The sequence below is a fragment of the Canis lupus genome, chromosome 3 (genome assembly GCF_048164855.1).
Source record: "Canis lupus baileyi chromosome 3, mCanLup2.hap1, whole genome shotgun sequence".
Taxonomy (NCBI): Eukaryota; Metazoa; Chordata; class Mammalia; order Carnivora; family Canidae; genus Canis; species Canis lupus.
Genome location: NC_132840.1, coordinates 56,955,552 through 56,979,199, shown reverse-complemented (window position 1 = coordinate 56,979,199; position 23,648 = coordinate 56,955,552). Strand labels below are relative to the sequence as shown.

Here is a 23,648-nt window from a genome sequence, read left to right as displayed (position 1 = left end):
CTCATCTCTTTATGGTCAGCCCTGCGGGGTCACTCCTAGATGTCTCAGGCCTGAGCAGGAGCCTGTAAACTGACTCCTAACCCTTAAGATTTTGGAGGCACTGCTGCCACGGCTGATGCCCCGCCACTGTGGAAGCTCCCTTGTTCCACGCAGTCCTCCAGACTTGCAGGTTCTCTGACATCCCTGCCCCCGCACCCCCATACAACCAAGTGCAGCCTGACCAACTGATGCACAGGGCAGCTCCAGCCCCGGTTCTTTGCCTTCAGACTGTTCCTGCCAAGAAAGGCATATTGGCTTTAAAGTTTCCAAGGCCACATCCAGAGTCTTCTCTTAAGCTCTCTGGTGTCCCACTCAGATGGCAGCTCAGTTCCTGTGATTTGGCCACCAGCCAGCCAGAGGGCAAGATACCCACCAAGGAGAAAAAATAAAAGCCAATCCTAACAGGTGAATACTGCATGATTCCATTTAGGTAACATTCGCAACATGAAAAAATTATAGTGACAAGAACGGACCCATTGCCACCAGAGGCAGAGTTGTCGGGGAGTATGACTCAGTTGCTCCAGCAGAGCTATATCCTGCTTGGGATCATGGCTACTTTAGTCCATACATGTGATGACACTTCTAGAACTATACGCCAAAACAAACAGATAAAAGAATGCATTTAAAACTGGTGAAACCCCCATAAAGGCCTGCGGTTTCGTTAATAGTATTGTACCCATGTCAATATTCTGGGTTGTTGTTTTTTTTTTTTAAGATTTTATTTATTTATTCATGAGAGACAGAGAGAGAGGCAGAGACACAGGCAGAGGGAGAAGCAGGCTCCGTGCGGGGAGCCCGATGAGGGATTTGATCCCAGGACTGCAGGGTCACGCCCTGGACCAAAAGCAGACACTCAACCACTGAGCCACCCAGGCACCCCAATATTCTGGCTTTGATAATTAAACTACAGCCCTATAAGATGTCGCCATCCGGGAAGGGGAAGGGGGTACAAGGGAACTCTTTGTACTATTTTTGCAACTCTTTTTCTAAAGGTTTTATCTACTTATTTGAGAGAGAGAAAGAGAATGCACACGCATGCTCACAAGCGGGAGGGGGAGCAGGAGGAGAAGCAGACTCCTCGCTGAGCCGGGAGCTGGATGTGGGGCTCCATCCCGAGACCCCAGGATCATGACCTGAGCTGAAGGCAGATGCTTCAGCTGAAAGCAGGGCACCAGCTGAACCACCCAGGTGCCCTATTTTTGCAACTTCTATGTGAGTCTAAAAGTCTTTCAAAATAAAACTTTAATTAAAAAAAGAGAACCCGGGATCCCTGGGTGGCGCAGCGGTTTAGCGCCTGCCTTTGGCCCAGGGCGCGATCCTGGAGACCCCGGATCGAATCCCACGTCGGGCTACCGGTGCATGGAGCCTGCTTCTCCCTCTGCCTGTGTCTCTGCCTCTCTCTCTCTCTCTGTGTGTGTGTGACTATCATAAATAAATAAAAATTAAAAAAAAAACTTAAAAAAAAAGAGAACCCTACTGGAGTTCGAACTGGAATGGCATCAAGGGGATCCCTGGGTGGCGCAGCAGTTTGGCGCCTGCCTTTGGCCCAGGGCGCGATCCTCGAGACCCGGGATCAAATCCCACGCCGGGCTCCCAGTGCATGGAGCCTGCTTCTCCCTCTGCCTGTGTCTCTGCCTCTCTATCTCTCTCTATCTCTGTGACTATCATAAAAAAAAAAAAAAAAAGGAATGGCATCAAATTATTGGGAGAACTGATATTTTTATAAAATTAAGTCTACCCACTTGATGGCAAGTATGATTGCCCTTGGGTTTAGATCCTCCTCTCTGTCCTTCATTCAAGTCTCACACTTTTCTTTAATACGTCCCATGCCTGTATTTCGGTTTTTGAAACTATTATGGGCAAAATATAGCCCCATTTTCATTTTAATAGATCCATGTCATGTGACTGCTTTTATTCCTACATTTGTTCTTCTTTTCTTCTTCTTGAAGACCATCACCAGAGCACCTGGGTGGCTCAGTGGTTGACCATCAGCCTTTGGCTCAGGTCGTGATCCCTGGGTCCTGGGATCAAGTCCCACATCGGGCTCCCCGCAGGGAGCCTGCTTCTCCCTCTGCCCCCCTCTCTCTCTGTGTCTCATGAATAAATAAATAAAATCTTAAAAAAAAAAAAAAAGACCACCACCCAAATTTGTACCTCCACTACATCAATCAGAGCCTCCACCTTCAAAATGTTCATTCCCGGCTCTTCCCTTTGCATTCTAAGTTCTTCCCTCACGTTCACACTGCATATCTTAGCTGCACTTTATGTTGATAATATTTTAAGCTTACTTTTATAGCTTCAATTTTCTCTATAGTTTCTTCCTTTCTTTAGACGTGTTCGTTCTCTCTCTCTCTCTCTCTCTCTAAGATTTTAATTAATCTTTATACCCAACGTAGGGTTTATTTTTTTAAAAAGATTTTATTTATTGATTCATGAGAGACACACACAGAGGGAGAGAAGCAGAGACACAAGGCAGAGGGAGAAGCAGGCTCCATGCAGGGAGCCCGACGTGGGACTGGATCCCGGGTCTCCAGGATCACGCCCTGGGCTGAAGGTGGCGCTAAACTGCTGAGCCACCCAGGCTGCCCCCAACGTAAGGTTTAAACTCACAAACCCTGGACCAAGAGATGAGGGTTCCACTGACTGATCAGACAGACACCCCTCCAAGTGTCCAAAAAGGACTGCAGTATCTTTTCCTCTTTGCCATGTTCTTTTGTGTCATCCAGCTCTTATTTTATCTTTCTTGAGGAATAACTATACAGGTTGGTTTTCCTGAAGTAAGTCTTCTTTCAAATATAACTTGTACCTCTAGTTCTGTATCAGTGCCACCGTGGTTTTTGCCTCGAGCCCCTGCTAGTTGGGGTGGTTTGTTACACAGCAATAGCTAACCAATACATCTGAGCATCTTATCTACTTTTCCCAACAGCTCTGGGCTCTGCCTTTTCTTTCTTTTCTTTTTTCTTTTTAAAGATTTCATTTACTTATTTGACAGAGAGAGAGAGAGCGCACATAAGCAGGGGGAGCAGCAGAGAGAACAGCAGAGGCAGAGGGAGAAGCAAGCAACCCCCTGAGCAGGGAGTTCAATGCGGGACTCAATGAATAAATAAAATAACATAAAATAAAAGAGAAAGGAAAATCAGGCAGTATGAAAATCATAAGGCTTAACAAAAGAGTATATACTGTGAAATTCTAAGATAGGCAAAATCAATCAAGAGTGAAAGAAAGCAGATCATTCATTTGCTGCCTGGGGACAAGGAAGCAGGGTTGGCAGCAAAGGGACAGTTGGCAGCAACTTGGGGCTGATGGAAATGCTATGTATCTAGATTGTGTGGTACTTACCCGGGTATTTATATTTGTCAAAAGTCATCTGTACGCATTAAATGGGTATATTATATTGTATAGGAATTATACCTCAATAAAGTTGATTTTCAAAGTTCAAAAAAAAAAAAACCCTTACATTGGCAAAGCAATGGAGAAGGGGAACCCTCATGCCCTGTTCATGGGATTGTAAACTGGTGCAGCCACTCTGGAAAATAATAGGTTCCTCAAAAAATTAATAATAGGACGACCATGTGATCCGACCCGGCCACTTCTGTGTATATCCAAGCAAAGGAAACGAAAACAGAGACTCAAAGAGGTATCTGCCCTTCCATATTCATTGTAGCATTTATTTAACGACAACCAAGATTTGGAAACAACCAAAATGTCCCCCGACAGATGCATGGATAAAGACATGGTGAAGAAAAAAAAAAAAGACATGGTGAAGGAAATGCTACCATTTGCAACAATAGGGATTGATCTTGAGGGCTTTATGCCAAATGAACAAGCCAGAGAAAGACAAATACTACATGGTACCATTTATATACATGGAATTGGAGGGAAATTAAATTCATAGAAACAGAGAGTAGAGTGGTGGGGCTGGGGAGTGGGGAAATCAGAAGGGGTTGGTAAATCTCTCAGCTGCCTAAGGTCTGAGGATCTCATGGTGATGACAGTCATTAACACTATTGTATAAATTGGAATTTACCAAGAGAGCTTAACTTACATGTTCTCTCTCTCTCTCTCACGCACGGGATAAATATGTGAGGTTATTAATGGGATGGAGCACCTCTTCACAGTGCATACGTACATCAAATTGCAATGACGTACACTTCACGTATCTCACAATTTTGTATGTCAATTAGACCTCAGCGCAGCTAAAGTTAACAAAAACCAAACACTGTGGGGACTCTAGAGACAGTCTTCTGAACACCAAGGAGAAAAACATTCACAATGGTGGCAGCGCCCCAACCTCCCTGGGCTCATCCCTCTCCCAGGCGGTCTCGCATGGGGTCTCAGGGAAAGGCCCCCTCCTGCTGCCCCCTGCCAGCCTGAGGCACCCCGTGACTGTGCTAGCTGGCCGAGCCCAGGCCGGCCTCGCACACCCAGCGGTAGGACCTCTGGCAGGCGTCGTCATTCCACTTGCCATCGGGGTGGAAATGGGCACAGTCCTCGCCCCCACCCAGCCCGTGTCCATGCCAGTCGTCCGGCTGGCCTGGCTTCCAGTTCCTGAGGAGAGAGGACCACAGCCACCTGGGATGGTCAGTGGGCACCAGAACCCAGGTCCGGGGCAAGGAGCTGAAAGCCAGACCCCAGAGGGGTCAGAGCCAAAGTGGGGGGAAGGACACGTGGAAAGCCAGGGAGTACTCACTTGAAATTGGTCTCGTAATCTGTCCCATCCACCCATTTCCAGATTCCTTCAGGGTCACTGAGGCCCATCCAGGTGTAGGAGGAGCCTATATGTTCCTGCACAAAAGTCTGGGACGACGGAAGGGCAAGGGGTGACGTCTCCCCAGCCCAGCCAGCTCCTAGCACTAGCAATTCTGAACTTGATATGTTCGTCCATCTGTCAAGGAGATTTGGGGTGTTTATCCCAACGCCACAGCCAATTAACTCCCTAAGGGTGGCTCAGAGGGTGTGGATTTCGAGTTCGCAAGGTGATCCCGGTGTGCAGCCAAGGTTGAGAACCCACTGCTGCCTGCCACAGGACCTTTGGGCCCTAGGCCCCCCAGAGCGCTCACCTGCTCCTCCCTGGAGTTGACGACCACCAGGTGCGCGCTCTCCAGCTGGCAGTACTTGTCCGCCTCGGGCCAGGACTTCCCGGAGCGGGAGAACCAGTAGCAGCTGCCCTCGTACTCCAGCCAGTTGGGGGCACAGCAAGTATTTCGGGAGCCTGCAGGGAGGGGGTAGGGAGGGTCTGAGACGCTACCCTGGTGGGACGAGTAGGAAATGGGACCCCCGGCAGCCACCCACCCCTCACCGTTGTTCTGGAGAGTGGCCATCTGGCAACTCAGGGCCTTCAGGTCTTTGGCCAGCTGCTGGACTCGAAGGACGGTGTCGGAATGACCTGAGACACACAGGGGGGCAGTGGGGGCAGTGCCTGGGTGCTCACCTGGAAGCCAGGTGTCCCCGCTCCAGGCTGGCCTAGGAGCACACGCATGCCACACCCGGTGGAGGGGAGCAGGGGACAGGGCAGCTGGGGGCTGACCTGCTTGGAGCTCCTGCAGCTCTTTCTCCAGCTTGCTCTCCAGGAAAAACACTTTGTCGTTCAAACTTCGGGCTGGAGGGGCGGGCACTCAGCATCGTGAGGCTGCCCCCACCCTCCGGCCCACCAAGCCCGGCTGCCCCCTCCACACCCCACACAGGCTCCTGAGGTGTCTCACCTGCTTGCAGGTCCTGTTTGTGGTTTTCCACCTCGGATTTCAGAGATGTTACCATTTCTTGCAAAAGGCCACCTGGAGGACGTGGGGACTTGAGCTCGCGACTCAGCTCCTCCCCGCTCCCCGCTCCCCACTCCCCCGCCACAGTCCCCAGCCCCTTCTCTGCCAGGCTCACCCTGTGCTTTCAGGGCCTGCACCTCAGCCACGGCGGCCACGTTGTTCGAAGTGAGGTTGCTGAAAGTTGCTCTCAGGGTCGCCAGGTCCCTCTGGAACTGGGAGTCTGGTCGGGGGTGGGACAAGCGGTGCTGACATTTATCAGGCCCTCTGTGATGGGGGCACATGACCTCACGTGACCCAACCCAAAGGGACAGGCACTGTGATTACCCAGTATCCCGATGAGGAAGCCAAGTTTGGACCAGTTAAGCCACTTGGCTACATTATCCCACCGATAGGGGACCAACCCAGCAGCCCCCACAGTGGCCATTGTCCCTGGCGGCGTCCCACCCACCGCAGCGCCCCATAGGGTCTCCCCTCGCTGCCCACGCTGCGCCCCTCACTCTGGGATCCGATCACACAGATGCCGACCAGCAGGAGGAGGCTGAGGCCCAGGGAGAACAGGAGAGGCCGGGGACCTGAGCAGAGCTGGTGCAGAAAGGGCAGGGGAGGCGGCAGCCCTGCAGGAGGAGGGGGCATCAGGATGTGGGGGGGCAGGGGAGAGCCCCAGGGGCCTGTCGGGGTCAAGGCCATGCTGGTGGGAGGCCGCCCCAGGTCACTGTGGGTCAGAGGATGCTCAGGGGGATGCCAGCACATGTTCTCAGCCTCGTGGGCTCCTCACAGCCATGGGGACACATGTACGCAGCCAGGCCCTCGCAGACTCATACACACCTGTGCCATCAGGGTCACAAGTGAGGTTCCTCCCAAATCCAAATGCTCTTCCCCCAAATATAGGAATCCAGGCCCACTGTGACCCTATTGCTGGCCCCATCTTTCTCAGGACCTTGAATAGTCTTCACACCAGGGTCCCCAGAGGCTGGGGCCAGACGCTCGTAGGGGTGCAGTGTGACATGACGGCAAATCTCCTACCCAACCTAAGAGGGAATTCAAGGAGGGAACGCGGTCCCCTTCCACTTACCTTCTCTTGATCCCTGACTTTGCTTCTCGCTCTCCAAGTGCTGGAACTTTTCATACTGCATGGACATGCTTGGACCAACCTGGGGGCCGTCCGTGCTGACAGGGAGGCAGGAGCTGGGGCCAAAGGGGAGGCTGGGTGGACTCGGATGGAGTGGACGTCAAGACCACAGTCCAGGGAGGAGGTAAGGCTCCCGTTGAGGATGAACCTGGGGTCAGGGGTTGGAGAGAGACTTGGGGATGGTTCTAGGTGCACAGGGGAGGTTGGAAGTGGGGTCAGGACTGGGCAACAGGCGGGGAGGGTAGAGGTGGGATGAGCTGGAGTCTGAAGGTGGAGGTGAAGTGAGAGCTAAGTGTGCTGCTAGGACCGGGTGCACCGAGGGGCCTTGGTGGCTGGGGGCTGGCACCGAGGGGCCTTGGTGGCTGGGGGTCCTCAGGGCTCCTGTTGGAGCCATGTATGGGGCTGGACCTCACCCTGGTGCTGACGCTGGAAACAGAGTCCATGGTCCACTTTGCATTGGGGCTGGCAGTAAGGTTCACATTGTCCCTGGGGTCAGAGCTGTGGTTAGGGCTTGAGGGGGAGCTGGGTTCGTATTAGGGTTTAGGGCTGCGGCAGGCCGGTAGGGGCCGGAATGGGGCTGAGTCTGCCTCCCAGTGTGAGCGACGCTTGCCCGCCCTACTGCAAGCCAAATCCAGTGACAGGAGTAGAACCTGAAATCCACACTTGGCCATCCAACCCCCACGCCACCCCCTACATTTCTTCCCACTCAAGCCCACCTGAGACCCACAGTTCCCATCTCCTTGAAGCGCCTGGCCCCATTACCTGTGGAACGTCTGAAGGCTGCGATTTTGGGGTTCCTTGTGCAGCAATGACCAGAATTGGGAAACACAAAGTCCTGGATAGTCGAGGTGGGGGTGACGGGCAGGGGGAGGCCCCTCCGTGACCAGGGTCCTGCGGGTGGCTGTATCTGCAAGCCTGGCAGGAACTGGGATCTGGTGTTTCACCGTCTTCAGGAGGAATTAGAGTGGAGGACTTGCAGGCCCGTAGGGACTGGCTACAGGGCAGCCCAGCTCTCCCCCTCCAGGGTGTATCTACTCTCTTTCCGCTGCTCACTGCTGCTCGTGAGCTGCCCCCCTCCAACTTCCTCATTCTTGAGAAGGGAGCCAGACCAGAAGAGACCAGAGACAGTGATCCATCTCCTCTGCCCACACCCCCTTTCACTTCCTGCATCTGAAGTTCCCAGATCTGTGTCCCCCACATCACACAGCTGAGTCCAGAGGAGCCCATTTCTCTGCTCTTGCTCAATCCGACCCAGTCCTGGCACATGAGCTTCCCCTGGGACCTCGGCCAGTGTGCTTCCCTACCCCCCTGCCCCATTCCGGCTGGCCCTGTGCTGGAGGGAACAGAGAGATGGCAGAGTGGGGATTCCTGGACCCCCCGGGACACATGCCAGGTATTAACCGTTCGGTTCCCACAAGAATCCCGGGAGGCGTTTTGGATGCTGGACCGAGGCTCAGAGCCAGGGCCTGGGCTGCCCACATTTAGGACTCCGCTGAGCGCAAGGGCCAGGATTCAAGCCCTGCATGCTCCCTGACCCCCTGGCCTGGAGCCCTGCACTCACACTGTCTTCAAGAAACGACCTCCTTCTACTCCCACCACCTGCAAATTGTGTTAAGGGGGCTGCCCCGAATTCACACACACAGTCTTCTCCATCAGAAGGAACTTCCGTGTCTTGAAAGGTGGAGAAGGGGGATCCCTGGGTAGCTCAGAGGTTTAGCACCTGCCTTTGGCCCAGGGCTTGATCCTGGAGACCCAGGATCAAATCCTGCATCAGGCTCCCTGCATGGAGCCTGCTTCTCCCTCTGCCTCCCTCTCTCTCTCTCTGCCTCTCATGTATAAGTAAATAAAATCTTAAAAAAAAAAAGAAAGGCGGAGAAGGAAAGCCAATGCATCTTATGTTGTCTTTTCTGTACCAATGGGATTGTGTGCTACTTGTTTTTTTTTAAGATCTTATTTATTATTTGAGAGAGAAGGAGACAGACAGGAGGGAGAGAGCACGAGCAAGGGAGCAGCAGAGGGAGAGGGAGAAGCAGACGCCCAGTGGAGCAGGGAGCCTGAGGCAGGACTCGATCCCAGGATCCCGAGATCATGACCCGAGCTGAAGGCAGCCTCTCAACCGACTGAGCCTCCCAGGCACCCCTACTTGCTTTTTTATCATTTGGTATTCAGATCGGTATTTGTCACAGGTTGGGTTTTTGGAAGCCAACGCTGAGACTGAAGTTGGGGTGCAAGCTATGTTTTAGGGATTGACACCTGAGAAAGGAATGAAGAAGAAGGTAGACGGGGCAGAGGGAGAAGGTAGACAGCTGTGCAGGCCCCACGAAGCTGCAGCCAACGCAACAGGGTCTCCGGGCCATTGGGCCTGGCCTGTTGGGGGTGTCTGCACCCAGTGGAGTGGGGCCTTCATAACCCCACGTGGCTCAGGCACAGGGGCCGGGCCACCCCAGTAGGGGTGTGACCTTGGGGGAGGTGGCATCTGCACAGATCACAGCCCCCACATGGGGCCCCACACGTCCTTACCCAAAGAAGGTGGAGGCAGGCTGCGGGGAATCCAGGTAGCTCACCTCTGTGTCCGCCACAGTGTTGCACTGTGTTGACCCAGGTATACTAAACACTTATGCGTTATTCATTCTTGTCCACGGAGAACATTCACTCTATTCATTCACCCATGCATTATCCATCCATTCGAAAAAGTACTTCCTGAGTGTCTACAGTATGCTGGATGCTCTCCTTTTTGCAGTGAACAAACTGACCAAAAACGCCAGATTCTTGTAGAATTTACATCCTGGCGGGTGACAGATGAACAAAATAAATGAGTGAAATCTACAGAAAACGTTACACGGTGATGAGTACGACAGAAGGAAATAGAGCAGGGACGTGAGATAGTCAGTTTTCAATAAGGCCATCAAGAGTAAGGTGTCAGTGTAGGCCTTATGGAAAGGTGAGGTCGGAGCAAAATTCACAAGTTGGTGAGATAGCAAGTCGTGAAGGGCTCCAGGAGGAAGAGGGCTCCAGCTGGGATCGAGTCCAGCATTGGGCTCCCTGCAGGGAGCCTGCTTCTCCCTCTGCCTGTGTCTCTGCCTTTCTCTGTGTGTCTCTCATGAATAAATAAATAAAACCTAAAAAAAAAATTAAAAAGGCACAGCAAATGCAAAGGCCCTGGGGTGGAAGAAAGTCTAGTATGCAAAAAGATCAACCATTTGGCAGAGATGCCAGAGATTTTATAGAGAAGTGAGCAACAGAGATGAGGAGTAGAGGAGTCACCAATCCTTCAGGGTCCTTACACTATTGTTAAGGATTTGTTTTTATCCCACATTATAGGGGCAGGCTGTGGAGGTGTCGGAGCAAAGGAGGGAACATGTTAACTGTAACCTCTCACCGGCCAGGGTGGAAACTGAGAGTCCTGGTAAGGGGCGGCTATGATACCCGGGTGAGGGGTGTGTGCCTGGGGGTGGCTCCGATTCTGAGTATGTTGCAAAGGTAGAGTCAACAGGATTAGGCTGATAAATTGTATGTGGGTTTTGTGTGTGTGTGCGTGCGCACACGCACACACACACACACACACACACACTAGTTCTCCTTCCAGATCCTAAAATAAACTCTGAGTATTTCCCATAAATCGCTGACTCCTTAGGAAAAAACAGCTTTATCCCGGACTTTTGCGGTGCCAATGCCTGAAGATATGTCACGACCTTTTGTGCCTCTAATAATCGTGTGAGAGCAGAATTTGCCATCATGAGCAGAATGATTAAAAAACAAAAACAAAAAACCCCCACCTGTTAGCCCTGGTCATCGTGCAGAGTGTCCTCTGCATACCCCGCTGTGCTCTTGCTCAGTAAGCCGGTCCTCCCAAAGGCCGATTCCCTTTGCCAGTAACCTTCTTTACTTTTCCTAAATTATGCTTTCGCCTCTAAGACCTCTTTCATGGTTGACAAGCACGCTTCCCTGTGGCGCCTTAGCCCTCTCCCAGCACCTCAGCTGCTCAGGGTTTTGTTTTTTTTTGTTTGACCTGGTGCAGTGACCCAGAACCTCATGTCCGCAGCATCCAAGCCCTTAGGGTCGCCTTGACTTGCCACCGGCCATGACGTTATTACATGGGGGAGCTCTGCGGCTGCCCGACAGGCTGGGAGCCTGCAGTCTTGGTCCTCTGCCCCCACCGCAAAGGCCCATACCCATTTTCTCCCGTAACCGGAATCGATCACCTGCAAAGCAAAATTATCTCCTCCCCCACACTTGACAGTTATTTTGAGGAGCCCAGATCAGGCAGGTGTCAGTGGCATGTTCGAATTTCAACGGGACCAAGGCTGTTTTCCCTGAGCAGGTGGGTTCTTTCCTTGGGTGCTGGGAGCTCCAAAGTCCAACGATCCCAGATTGTGCGGATGAAGGGCAAGTGCTCTTTGGTGGAGGTGAGAGGAGATGCTGCCCTCCCTGTCCCTTGGTCATGATGTGGCCTTGGGGGAGATGGTACCATACTGGCCGCTGATGGGAGGTGCATACCCACCAGTGGCTCAGGCATGAGAGGTCAGGGACAGGTAGTAAAATAATATGTTTACCCCATTTCCAGCCCCCAAGCCCAGAGACAGCAATTTAATGTGTGTCTTTTCAGACCTATTTCTGTGCATATTTGTACACCTGTAAAGCAAACATAAACATATACGGATGTGGTAAGTTGAGTTTTGTGGGATTTTTTTAAATTTTTATTTATTTATGATAGTCACAGAGAGAGAGAGAGAGAGAGAGAGGCAGAGACACAGGCAGAGGGAGAAGCAGGCTCCATGCACCGGGAGCCCGACGTGGGATTCGATCCCGGGTCTCCAGGACCGCGCCCTGGGCCAAAGGCAGGCGCCAAACCACTGCGCTACCCAGGGATCCCTAGTTTTGTGGGATTTTTTTACACAATTTTTTCTCCATTATCATATGTCTGCCTAAATATGGGTCTGGAGGGTTTTCCCATGCCACTGCCCACGGCCCTCCGTTTAAAAGCCATGCAGTGCTCCAGAGCATACACGTGCCAGACCCTATGTGATGACTCCCTTGGTGATGCATTTTTGAGATGCAACATCTTGGACTTTTGTAAATCATGCTAAAGTGAACAGGCCCATATATGCCTGTCTGTGCTAAGAAGCAAATAATTGCTCTTGGTTACACATCCAGAAGCAAAATGAACAGAAACACCAATCTTAAAATTTTAAAGTGTATGGATACGGCCAGGGTGCTCTAAAAAGACATGACCAATTCATTTTCTCCCCACTGCGTAGGAGGATATTAATTTATCCGCACCTTCACCGACAAACCTGTAAATTTTCATCAATATGATGTTCAAGAAATATCTTCTGTCTTATTTCAATTAGCACCTAACTGGTGGCTGGTTTGGAAGAAGCAAAGCTTTGCATTACATTTTAGGTTTAGAAACTGTCAGAAGCTCTTTTATTTAATTAAAGCTTATTATGAGCAACCACAACTGGGAGACACATGTGCATCAGTTATTCTAAAACAGTATGTACACTTGCAGAGCGCCTGGCTGGCTCAGTCCATACAGTGTGTGACTCTTGATCTCGAGGCTGCGAGCTCAAGCTCCATGTTGGGTGTAGAGTTTACTTTAAAAAATAAATAAATAAAATCCTTAATATAAAATAAATAAAATAAAATAAAATAAAATAGGGGTACCTGGGTGGCTCAGTGGGTTTGCGTGTCTGCCTTCAGCTCAGGTCATGATCTCAGGGTCCTGGGATCGAGCCCCACATTGGGCTCCCTGCTTAGGGAAGAGTCTGCTTCCTCTGAGGGAGCTCAGAGGGATCTCCCTCTGCCCCTCCTGTCCTCGTGCTCCCTTTCTAGCTCTGCTCTCTCTCAAATAAATAATCTAAAAAATAAAAATAAAAATAAATCAGTAGACTTGCATTAGATGCTATCCTGAATTTTTAGAGTATGTGAAATAAGGGATTGTGTTTCAGGTGCTTTAAAGGAATGTTTTTAAGTGAATTCATTTAAAATTAGGTCTCCAGGGATTAACAATAAGTATACTTGGAGAAAATGACTATTTCCCTTTTTTGGCAATGCATTATGACTTCCCACTGTTATCGAAATATTTCTCACAAAACTTGATGTCCATAGAAACAGAAAGATTTACACTTTCTACAGGAAAAGGCAAGCCTCTGGGTACAATGATTTGATAAGAGAATATTTATCTCTTTACATTAAATGGCTAAAAAGCCATAGAAAAGAAATCCATCACAACCCTCAAAGCAGGGTTGAATTTAATCTCATGTGGAGACACTTGCCTGACCAGAGTGTTCACAAATAATTGTTTGTTTGTTTAGCTCCATGGGTTGTAAATACCCAAGTTCTCAGAATAAAGCACTGATAACATAGCATCACTATTTTTTTCCTTTTATAAAGGAAGACTTTTGGTTTCTGACTTCAGATTCTCCTTTTCTCAAAGATGGGAGCTTGCATTATTCTGTTTCCATACAAGAGGGAGTTTCTCTTCAAGAATAATGCTTTTAAAGACGCCTGGGTGGCTCAGTGGTTGAGTGTCTGCCGTGGGCTCAGGTCCTGATCCTGGTATCCCAGGATCGATTCCCGCATCAGGCTCCCTGCATGGAGCCTGCTTCTCCCTCTGCCTGTGTCTCTGCCTCTCTCTCCCTCTCCCTCTCTCTCTCTCTCTCTCCTCTCTGTGTATTCTCATGAATAAATAAATAAAATCTTTAAAAAAAAAAGAATAATGTTTTTATTTCCATAAGCTTTCCCTCTATATGATTTGGATGCACTCCTTTAAGGACACAATTACCCACCACTTATTTTGGTGCATTTCACCTTTTATCCTATGTGACATCCACCCCACCCCATTTCATGCTTTTCATCTGAAAGTCTCTTTTGTCACGTTTCACCTGTTCAATTTTTATCAGCATTTGTCTAGAATATATTTCCCTGTCTTTATTCAACATGTTTGTGTTGCTTTGTCTTAAATATATGACCATGAAAGAAAAGAAAAGAAAAATAAGTATACGGCCATGGCTTATAAACAGCATGTAACTGGATTTCTTTAACCCAATCTAAGAGTTTACATCATTTGTTGGGAGCAGCTCAGGACAAGAGGCTCTTAACCTACAAAAATAGACATATTAGCCTGTCAGTAGATCTGTCCACAGAGACCTGGCAGGCCAGAAAGGACTAGCATAATATATTCAGGGTGCTAGGTGAGAAAAATATGCAGCCCAAAAAACCTTATCCAGCTAGAATGTCATTGAAAATAGAAGGAGAGATAAAAAGCTTCCAGGACAAACAGAAACTAGAAGAATTTGTGATCATCAAACCAGCTCTACAAGAAATATTAAAAGGGATCCATTAAGCGAAGAGAGAGCCCAAAAGTAACATAGACCAGAAAGGAACAGAGACAATATAAGGAAACAGTAACTTTAGTGGCAATACAATGGCACTAAATTCATAACTTTCAATAGTGACTCTGAATGTAAATGGGCTAAATGCCCCAATCAAAAGACAGGGTATCAGATTGGATGAAAAAGCAAGACTCATCGATATGCTGTCTGCAAGAGGCTTATTTTAGACACAAAGACACCTCCAGATTGAAAGTAAGCAGGTAGAAAACCATTTATCATGCTGATGATATCAAGAGAAAGCTGGGGCAGTGATCCTTGTATCAGACAAATTAGATTTCAAACCAAAAACTAATAAGAGATGAGGAAGGACACTATATCATAAATAAAAGGATCTATCCAACAAGAAGATCTAACAATTGTAAATACCTATGCCCCTAACTATGGGAATAGCCAGGTATATAAGCCAATGAATAACAAAATTAAAGAAACACATAGATAATAATATGGTAATAGCAGAGTTAAACCCATTCATATTTATTATAATGATCAACATATGTGGATTTATTCCTGCCATATAATTTCACATTTTCAATCTACCATATTCTTTCCTTTTTTTTTCTTCCTTTCCTGGCTTTTGACAGATTTGTTGTTGTTTTCCTTCTTGCATTTTCTTTCTCATGATGGTTTAGAAGCTATGCATCTTGTTTCCATTCTTTCAAAGATTATCTTCAAAATAGCTCTCTGGAAATATGTCATATCTTATATCCCTACATGGTACTCTGAAATGCATGGTGATTGGACTGAGCATGGGCCTTTTTTGTTCCATTATGCAGATAATTTGCTGGATCCTTTGCAGTTGAGATCTATGCTGCTGAGCTCTGGGGAATGCTTTTTCTTTTTCTTTTTTTCTTTTTAAAAGATTTTATTTATTTCTTTGAGATAGAGCCAGAGAGAACATGAGTGGGGAAAGGCAGATGCTTCACTGACTGAGCCACCCAGGTACCTGAGGAATGCTCTATTGGTATTTCTCTTTTCATTGTTTTGTATTGTCAAAGCACTTGTGCATAAATTCAGTAGGACAGAGTAAAAAAATATATGTATATTATAACCAAAATTAATGACAGAAGAAGAACCAGAAGGTAAAAGTTGGGGAAATTGCTCAGAAGCAGACCAAAAAGAAGCATTTTTAATAGCTAGTTACAAGATAAAGGATGCTCATTGTCACCAATTCTTTGTGAAGCTGTACTAAATGGTGCAGAAAGACAGGACAAATAAAACATACAGGGATTAGAACAGAAATAAAGTTGCCATCACCAGCAAATGATAGGATTGTCTACTTTAAGGATATTTATTTATTTGTTTATTTGTTTATTTATTTTAAGTAGGCTCCACACCCAGTATGGAGTCCCACATGGGGCTTGAACTCATAACCCTGCGATCAAGACCTGAACTGAGATCAAGAGTGGGCCGCTCAACCAGTGAAGCCAGCCAGCCATACTATTCCCCAGTATTGTATACTTTAAAAAAAAATCTCAGAGAATCAGTAGGCAAATGATTAAATTCTATAAATGACAAGGTTCATATTTTCAAATCTCCACTTTTCAAAGTTATGTTGGATGTCTACAAACCTTTCCAGTTTGGATGCCAGTGGGGTAACTGGCTGTTGGTAAGGGCTGTGCAGGCAGCGACTGGATTGGGCAGGTGTTAGACAAGGTAGAGCGTGACATTGGGCTTCATGTCACCTCTTTCCCTAGGAAGACCTAGTGAATTATGACATTGATGTCTCCTGGCATGCCTTGCCCCCCTCATTTTTTAAAAGATTTTATTTATTTATTCATGAGAGACACAGAGAGAGAGAGAGGGGCAGAGACACAGGCAGAGGGAGAAGCAGGCTCCATGCAGGGAGCCCGACGTAGGATTCGATCCCAGGACCCCAGGATCAGGCCCTGGGCTGAAGGCGGCGCTAAACCACTGAGCTCCCCGGGCTGCCCTCCCTCCTCATTTTTTAAATTAATGATGTATTTGTTATTTATTTTAGAGAGGAGGGGGAGGGAGAGGGAGAGAGAGAATCTCCAGCTGACTGGCCACTGGGTGTGGAGCCTGACGTGGGGCTTAATCTCATGATCCTGAGATCATGACCTGAATGGAAATCAAGAGTCAATGCTCAACCCACTGAGCCACCCGGGTGCCACCCCTGCCCCCAATTTTTATATAATCGAAAAAGATTGTCATTTCTTTCATGGCTTGTGGGTTTCTAGTCTTGCTTAGAAAGAGCACCCCATTTCAATTTTGTACATTCTCCTCAATTTTGTTCCAACGTATTTTTTAAAGATTTTTATTTTTAAGTAATCTCTTCACCCAACATGGGGCTAGAACTCACGAGGCCAAGATCAAGAGCCACATGCTCCACCAACAGAGTCAGCCGGGTGCTCCTGTTCCAATATTTTATAATGATTAATGTTTATATTTAAATAATCAATCCATCTGGAGTTTATCATTTCTGTGTAGTGTGTGAAATAGAAATCTGGCTTGGTTTTATTCCAAATGAAAAACTGATTTATAAACTATATTATGCTTTATGTTTTCTCCCAATGAATTGAAATAAGACTTCTGTTAAGTTCCTAACTATATTCATATATATTTCTGGCCCGGGAATCTGTTCTACTGATTTAGTTTCTCTTCTTGTGCTCGTGTAATACTGATTTGATTTCAACAAATTTAGAATAAGTTATCTGAAAGGAATCTATTCAAAACCCCCCACCCAGCCACACTTGCAGACAAAATGCAAAGGTGTCTACCCCTGGCCCTAATGCTCAGTTTTCCCAGGTCATGGTGCCCTACGTTCTTAGAAAGTAGACCCAGCTACAAAACATATTCCTCTCTAGCCTGACCACAACCCGCGACTGGACAAACCCCTTGAAGACCTGTCACCTCTTGCTCTTCCTGGCCAAGAGTAGACCCCTCCCCACTGTCACCCCCTTCCCATGGGTGCAGCTGCAACCCTCTCACATCCTTAAAGACCCCTAAAAAGGCCCAGGCAGACAGGAACACAGGGCCAACATTTCTCTTGATGTCTGGCCCGTCTCCTCCCTTGGAGAGCAAATCGACTCTGCCCTGCTTGTTGGTCTACTCTCGGTGTAATTCTTTGCCACTCACATTGCTGGCCAACCTGACATCATCTCTTACAATTTTTTAAGCGTAAAATTACATATATACTTAGGCTTTTATTCTTCTATGTGAACATTAGCATCATTTTATCCTGCCCTCCCCCCAAAACTGTTGGCATTCAGGTCAAAGTCTCATTATGTTTCTCTATCATTTCTCCAGTTGGCATTTACAGACCACCCCACCCCACAACAACGGCAGAAGATACATCATTTTCAAGTGTGGGGGGAACTTCCACCAAGATAGATAATTTCATGGATCACAAAACAAACTTGACGGATTTAAGCAAGTTGAAATTTTACAACGTATGTCCTCAGATAATAATGGAATTAAGCCAGGAGACAATTAGATAGAAAACAAAAAGAGAATTTAAAAATCTTCACCCAAAAGTTACACATTTCTAAATAATTCATGGGTCAAAGAGAAAGTCTCAAGAAAAATCAGAAATTATTTTAAACTGAACTACAATTAAAATACAACAGATCAAAATTTGTGGGATGCAGCTAAAGAAATACTTAGAATTTTATAACATAGAATGTTTATATTTTAAAAAGAAAAAAAGGTCTTGGAGTACCCAGCTGGCTCAGTAAATAGAACTTGCAACTCCTGATCTTGGGGTTATGAGTTTGAGCCCCTCATCTAGTATAGAGTTTATTTAAAAATAAGATTTTTTTAAAAAGAAAGGGAAAAGGTCTTAAATCAACAACCTAACATCCCACCTTAAGAAATTAGGAAAAGAACAAAACAAACCAAGAACAAGTGGAAGAAAATAAAGAAAGGAAAGAACATAAATAAATTACATTGAAAGCAGAAAAACAATGGAGAAAATCAATGAAACCAAAAGTGTGTTCTTTGAAAAGATCAACATTATTGATAAACCTTCAGCAGGACCGACAAAGAAAAAAAACAGGGGAAAAAAACAAAAATTACTAGTACCAGGAATAAAAGAGGGAATGTCATGTTGGACTGTGAAGAGATTAAAAGGACAATAAAGAAACATTATATGGAAAACTCTACGCCAAAATTTTAGCGACTTCAGTGAAATGGGGCAATTCTCCCAAAACCACAAACTATCAAAACTTACCTAAGATAAATTAAATCAAATGAATAGTCCTATGACTATTAAAGACACTGAATTTATTGCTTAAAATCTTCCCCAGGGGCACCCCCAGTGGCTTAGTGGTTTAGCACCGCCTGCAGCCCAGGGCATGAACCTGGAGACCCGGGATCAAGTCCCATGTTGGAGCCTGCTTCTCCCTCTGCCTGTGTCTCTCATGAATAAATAAAATGTTTAAAAATAAATAAATAAATAAATAAACAAACAAACAAATAAATAAATAAAACAAAATAAAATAAAAATAAAACCTTCCCCAAAAGAAATATCCAGCCTAGGTACCTTACCTAGAGAAGTCTACCAAACACTTCAAGAAGAAACAACACCAATTCTCTGGAATCTCTTCCAGGAAAACAGAAGAGGGCAAAACACTTCCCGATTCATTTTATTAGGCTAGCATTTTCCCTGCTGCCAAAACCAAAGATAATACAAGCAGACTATAGATCGGCATTTCTCATGACCACGCATCCTCAACCAAATATTAGCAACACGAATCTAGCAATATATAGAAAGGGTCATGGGCTACAACCAAGGGAGACTTTCCCAAGGATGCAAGGCTCAATGTTCAGAAATCGATCAAGGCAATCCACCATATTAACGGTCTAAGAAGAAAATCCACATAACTGTACCAATTCATTCAAAATAGTCACGAGACAAAATTCAATGCCCATTCATGTTTTTGTTGTTGTTGTTGTTGTTGTTTTTAAAGAAGACTCTCAACAAACCGATAGAAGGGAATTCCTTCAACCTGATGAAGGGCAGCCACACTAGTATTTCATCCCATTGTCTTCGGACAAACTCTCCTGGATTTTTCTTTCCTATACATTTTGCTCTAAGATTGGTCTTAACTCCAGGTCTTAAATCCAGTCTAGACCAGAGCGAAGCTTTGGGCAGCACAACTCAGGATCTGCAAGAATGGGGCTGTAGCAGATACCCCAAGGCTTTCCTCAGATCCCTTCCAGATCCTTTCACTCTTGCTCTTCACGGCCACAGCCAACACCTGTGTCTTTTTGTCAGAAGATGGGCCCCCGGCTATGGGGACATGCTGCATCTGGGCACACAGAGAGCAGGAAGTACCTTGGGATCTCCATGCTTGCCAACCAGTGGCCATCGGGTACAAGAGTAGAAGTGCTCCAGAGCCTTGCTCCTGGCTGGGGAAGCTTTGAGATGGGACAGGTCATTGGGACTGAGCTAGTTACACGACCACCACCACTGGCACAGGACTGGCACAGGACAGTGCTCAAGATAACCCTTCACATTTCCCAGCAAGTTGCTTTCACAAGAGTCCCACCTTGGGGTCATCTTGGGCCACAGCCTGGTGTGACCTCCACATCTTCCTCATCCCACTTCCCCACCTGTTTCCCTTGGAACATTTTCTAACAAACCACTTTCACAAAGATCCTCAGTGTGGGGCCTGCTGCTGGTGAACCTAGGACAGGAGTCATGGGCTATTCTCCCCACTGAGCCTCAGGGTTGGGGCAAAGGAGAGAGGAATTTGAGGAAGAAGCCCATGATCTGGTACCATTGCGGCTGGCGGTCAAGATGCTCCTCACAGCAGGCCTCCAATATGGCCAATAGGGTCTGTTGGGGTGTCCCCGAGACTCTTATGGGACCCTCTCAGGGACTATGGCAGTCCCTCATGAGAACAACAAATTCTCTGGCTACCCTCCGATGGCCACCATCAGCTCCTGCCCCAGGGTCTCCTTCAGCCTCCTTCTGCCACAAATTCCTCTTCAGCAGGGTCCTCCCTGTATGACTCCAGCCTGGTGTCCGTGGAGTCCACCAGGCTCACAGGTTCCCTGAAATCCTTACCCCAGCAGACAACCAAGTGCAGCCTGACTCTCTGATGCACAGGGCAGCTCCAGCCCTCATTCTTTACCCTTCAGATGTCTCCTGTCAAGGGTGAGTGTCTTTCCCCATGATTGCCCTCAAAACTCCTGAAAGTCTCCCCTAAAGCTCTTCCTATCCCTCTCGAATAGCCATCACAACAGTGTCTGCTGCTTACCTACCATGTGGCCTGAGAACGACATGCCTTTCTCCCTTGCAGACACCCCATCTCTACTGTGGTTCCCTTTGGACCCCAGCATCTGGCTAATGGGTTGTAAAGAAGCATTTCCCTCCTCCAAAGACTTGAATCTCTTGCCATATCTAAGAATTTCCTTGAAATAAGCCCCTTAACTCCCTAGTCCTCTATTATAGGGGCTGGAAAGAGTGGTGGCGGCTTGTTTTGCCGCCTCTTGGTAAATCCTCCCTAGATGTGTCCGGCTCCCCCTCTGGTTTAAAGGCATGGCGTTATCAACCATCATTCTCAGCTTTGGGAACGCAGCCACATTTCAATAAAAACAGGAAAAGTATCATTTAATCTCTCATGTGGCCGTGTCGCTTTTCTCGCTTCCTTAATTGGGCTTTGCCAAGGTTTTATTTATCACGTGAGAGTTTTGGTAAACAGATTTTTGCTAAGAGAGTAGAAAAGACGAGCTACAGACTTGGAGAAATATTTGCAGTCCACACACCCAACAAAAGGCCAGTGTCTAGAACACATAGAGAATTCTCAGAACCCATGGGACCCCTGGGTGGCTCAGTGGTTTGGCGCTTGCCTTCAGCCCAGGGCGTGATTCTGGGGTCCCAGGATCGAGTCCCACATCGGGCTCCCTGGATGGAGCCTGCTTCTCCCTCTGCCTGTGTCTCTGCCTCCCTCTCTCTCTGTGTCTCTCATGAATGAATAAATAAAAAATCTTAAAAAAAAAAAAAGAATTCTCAGAACCCCACTCAGTCAAGAGATGACTAATGTGGGCTTTAGTGTCTTCTGCTGCTGTATTCGCTTATTACTTTGATGCCAGGAGGTGCTCAGATATATTTATTGAAAGAAATTATTCAAAATGCCCCCAAAAATACTTTCTTAGCTTTTCAAATAAATTTACTCAACTATAATTATACAATGATATATTAAAAAAAAAAAAAAAGAATTCTCAGGACACCTGGGTGGTCAGCGGTTGGGTGTCTGCCTTTGGCTCAGGACATTGATCCCGGAGTCCCGGGATCGAGTCCCACATCGGGCTCCCTGTGTAGAGCCTGGTTCTCCCTCTGCCTGTGTCTCTGCTTCTCTGTGTGTGTCTGTCTCTCATGAATAAATAAAATCTTGAAAAGAAAAGAATTTTCAAAATCCAGAAAAACGAAAGAATCCAATTAGAAAAATGGGCAAAAGACACAAAGTGACATTTCTCCAAAGAGCATATGCAGATGGCAACTGAGCCTATGAGACAATGCGCAATGTCATCAGCCACCAGGAAGTGCAAATGAAAACCACAGTAACCTACCACTACACACTTAGCAAAAGAGCTAAAATTTTAAAAATTACTGCTAGCAGTCAAACGCAAGTGAGGCTACAGAAAAATGAGAATCATTCTCATGCTGGTGGCCAGGTTATGAATTGGGGTGCCCACTCTGGGAAACAGTTTAGCACTTTCTTCTGGAAACAAGCAACCAATCCCTCAAAAGACATCCTCCTTTTGCACATTTATCCCCAAGAAAAGAAAATTTGTGTGCATAAATGTTCACAGCGGCTTTATTTGCAAGAGTCAAAGCCCAGAAACAACCCTGCAGGGTATATGGTTAGACAAACCGTGGACGTCGATCCCACGGAATACCACTCAACAATAAAGAGAGTGAGCTACTCACACATGTAACAGCTTGAATGCATCTCTAGGGAATTGTGGTGAGTGAAAAAAGCCGATCCCACATGGTTACACACGATATGGGTTCCGTTTTTACAACATTCTTGAAATTACAAAGTCATCGAAATAGAGAACATACGAGTGGCTGTCAAGGTTTGGGAGTCAGGCAGGGGGCGGGCTGGGGCACAGGGGGAGGCATGGTTATGAGGGCGCAGCCCCAGGGACCCTCTCGGTCAGGACCTTGACTGGGTCAATGTCAACAGTCTGGTCATGGTCAAATTCTACCACAGTTTTGCAAGATGTCACCCTTGGGAGGAATTGGGGGAAGGTTACATGGGGCCTGTCCATGTTCCTCATGCACCTGCATGCACCTCCAATTACCTAACCATAAGAGCTTAATTAAAAAAAAAAAAGATGTGGGATCCCTGGGTGGCGCAGCGGTTTAGCGCCTGCCTTTGGCCCAGGGAGCAATCCTGGAGACCCGGGATCGAATCCCACGTCGGGCTCCCGGTGCATGGAGCCTGCTTCTCCCTCTGCCTGTGTCTCTGCCTCTCTTTCTCTCTCTGACTATAATAAATAAATAAATAAGTAAATAAATAAAATCTAAAAAAAAAAAAAAAAAGATGTATTTTTTTATTATTATTATTTTAGAGAGAGAGAGGGAGAAGTAAACTCCCCACTGAGCTCGGAATCCCACAACCCAGGGCTCCATCCCGTGACCACGAGATCATGACCTGAGCCCAAATCAGGAGTCAGACACTCAACCACTGAGCCACCCAGGCTCCCCTTCAGTCTTTAGTTTTTAGTTATAAAAACAAGAGGTTGTACATTTTCCTCTGAGCCCGGCTTTTTGCTATGTCCCATAGGTCTTGATGTATTTCTTTCTTTTCTGGGTAATTTTCACCTTGAATCTGGTGATACAGGAAAGCAGCTCTTCATTTACAAACAGCTAAGACGTGTTTGTTCTCTTTTTGTTCTTTATATATGATTTTAATGCAGTTGTATCTCAGAGAATGAAACCTTAAAAATCTCTCCTTTTGGGGGCACCTGGCTGGCTCAGTCAGTGGAGTATGCAACTCGATCTTGGAATCATAGATCGAGTTAGTAGAGATTACTTTAAAAATAAAATAAAATAGGGGATCCCTGGGTGGCTCAGTGGTTCAGCGCCTGCCTTTGGCCCAGGACGCGATCCTGGAGTCCCGGGATCAGGTCCCGCGGCAGGCTCTGGGCATGGAGCCTGCTTCTCCCTCTGCCTGTGTCTCTGTCTCTGTCTCTCTATCATGAATAAATAAATAAAAACTTTAAAAAAAATAAAGAAGATAAAATAAAATAAAATCCCAACATAAGCATTTTTTAAAATCTCTCCTTTTTGCCTGTGTTCTTCCTTTGATTGCTGTGGCACAACTACTTCTAAAAGCGCGGTATAAGCAA

General features: G+C 47.0%; 1 protein-coding gene across 4 annotated transcripts; it reads right to left on the bottom strand.

Annotated features, from left to right (window-relative positions):
* Window positions 1-3,681: 3,681 nt before the first annotated feature.
* LOC140630735 (C-type lectin domain family 10 member A-like) lies at window positions 3,682-11,633 on the bottom strand. Of its 4 annotated transcripts, none has more exons than XM_072821435.1 (10): window positions 7,690-11,623; window positions 6,871-7,075; window positions 6,296-6,412; window positions 5,914-6,018; window positions 5,742-5,813; window positions 5,567-5,638; window positions 5,339-5,425; window positions 5,100-5,251; window positions 4,730-4,836; window positions 3,682-4,611 (listed from the first exon to the last, which is right to left on the bottom strand). In XM_072821435.1, exons 2-10 carry the CDS (start codon window positions 6,935-6,937, stop codon window positions 4,431-4,433), a joined length of 960 nt encoding a protein of 319 aa, XP_072677536.1. In that variant the 5' UTR covers window positions 6,938-7,075; window positions 7,690-11,623; the 3' UTR covers window positions 3,682-4,430. The 4 variants fall into 4 exon arrangements, 2 of the variants coding, with proteins under 2 accessions (XP_072677536.1, XP_072677537.1); XM_072821436.1 differs by having other exon boundaries at window positions 3,682-4,587; window positions 7,690-11,614; XR_012028447.1 differs by having other exon boundaries at window positions 4,447-4,587; window positions 4,730-4,924; window positions 7,690-11,629.
* Between the last annotated feature and the right edge of the window lie 12,015 nt (window positions 11,634-23,648).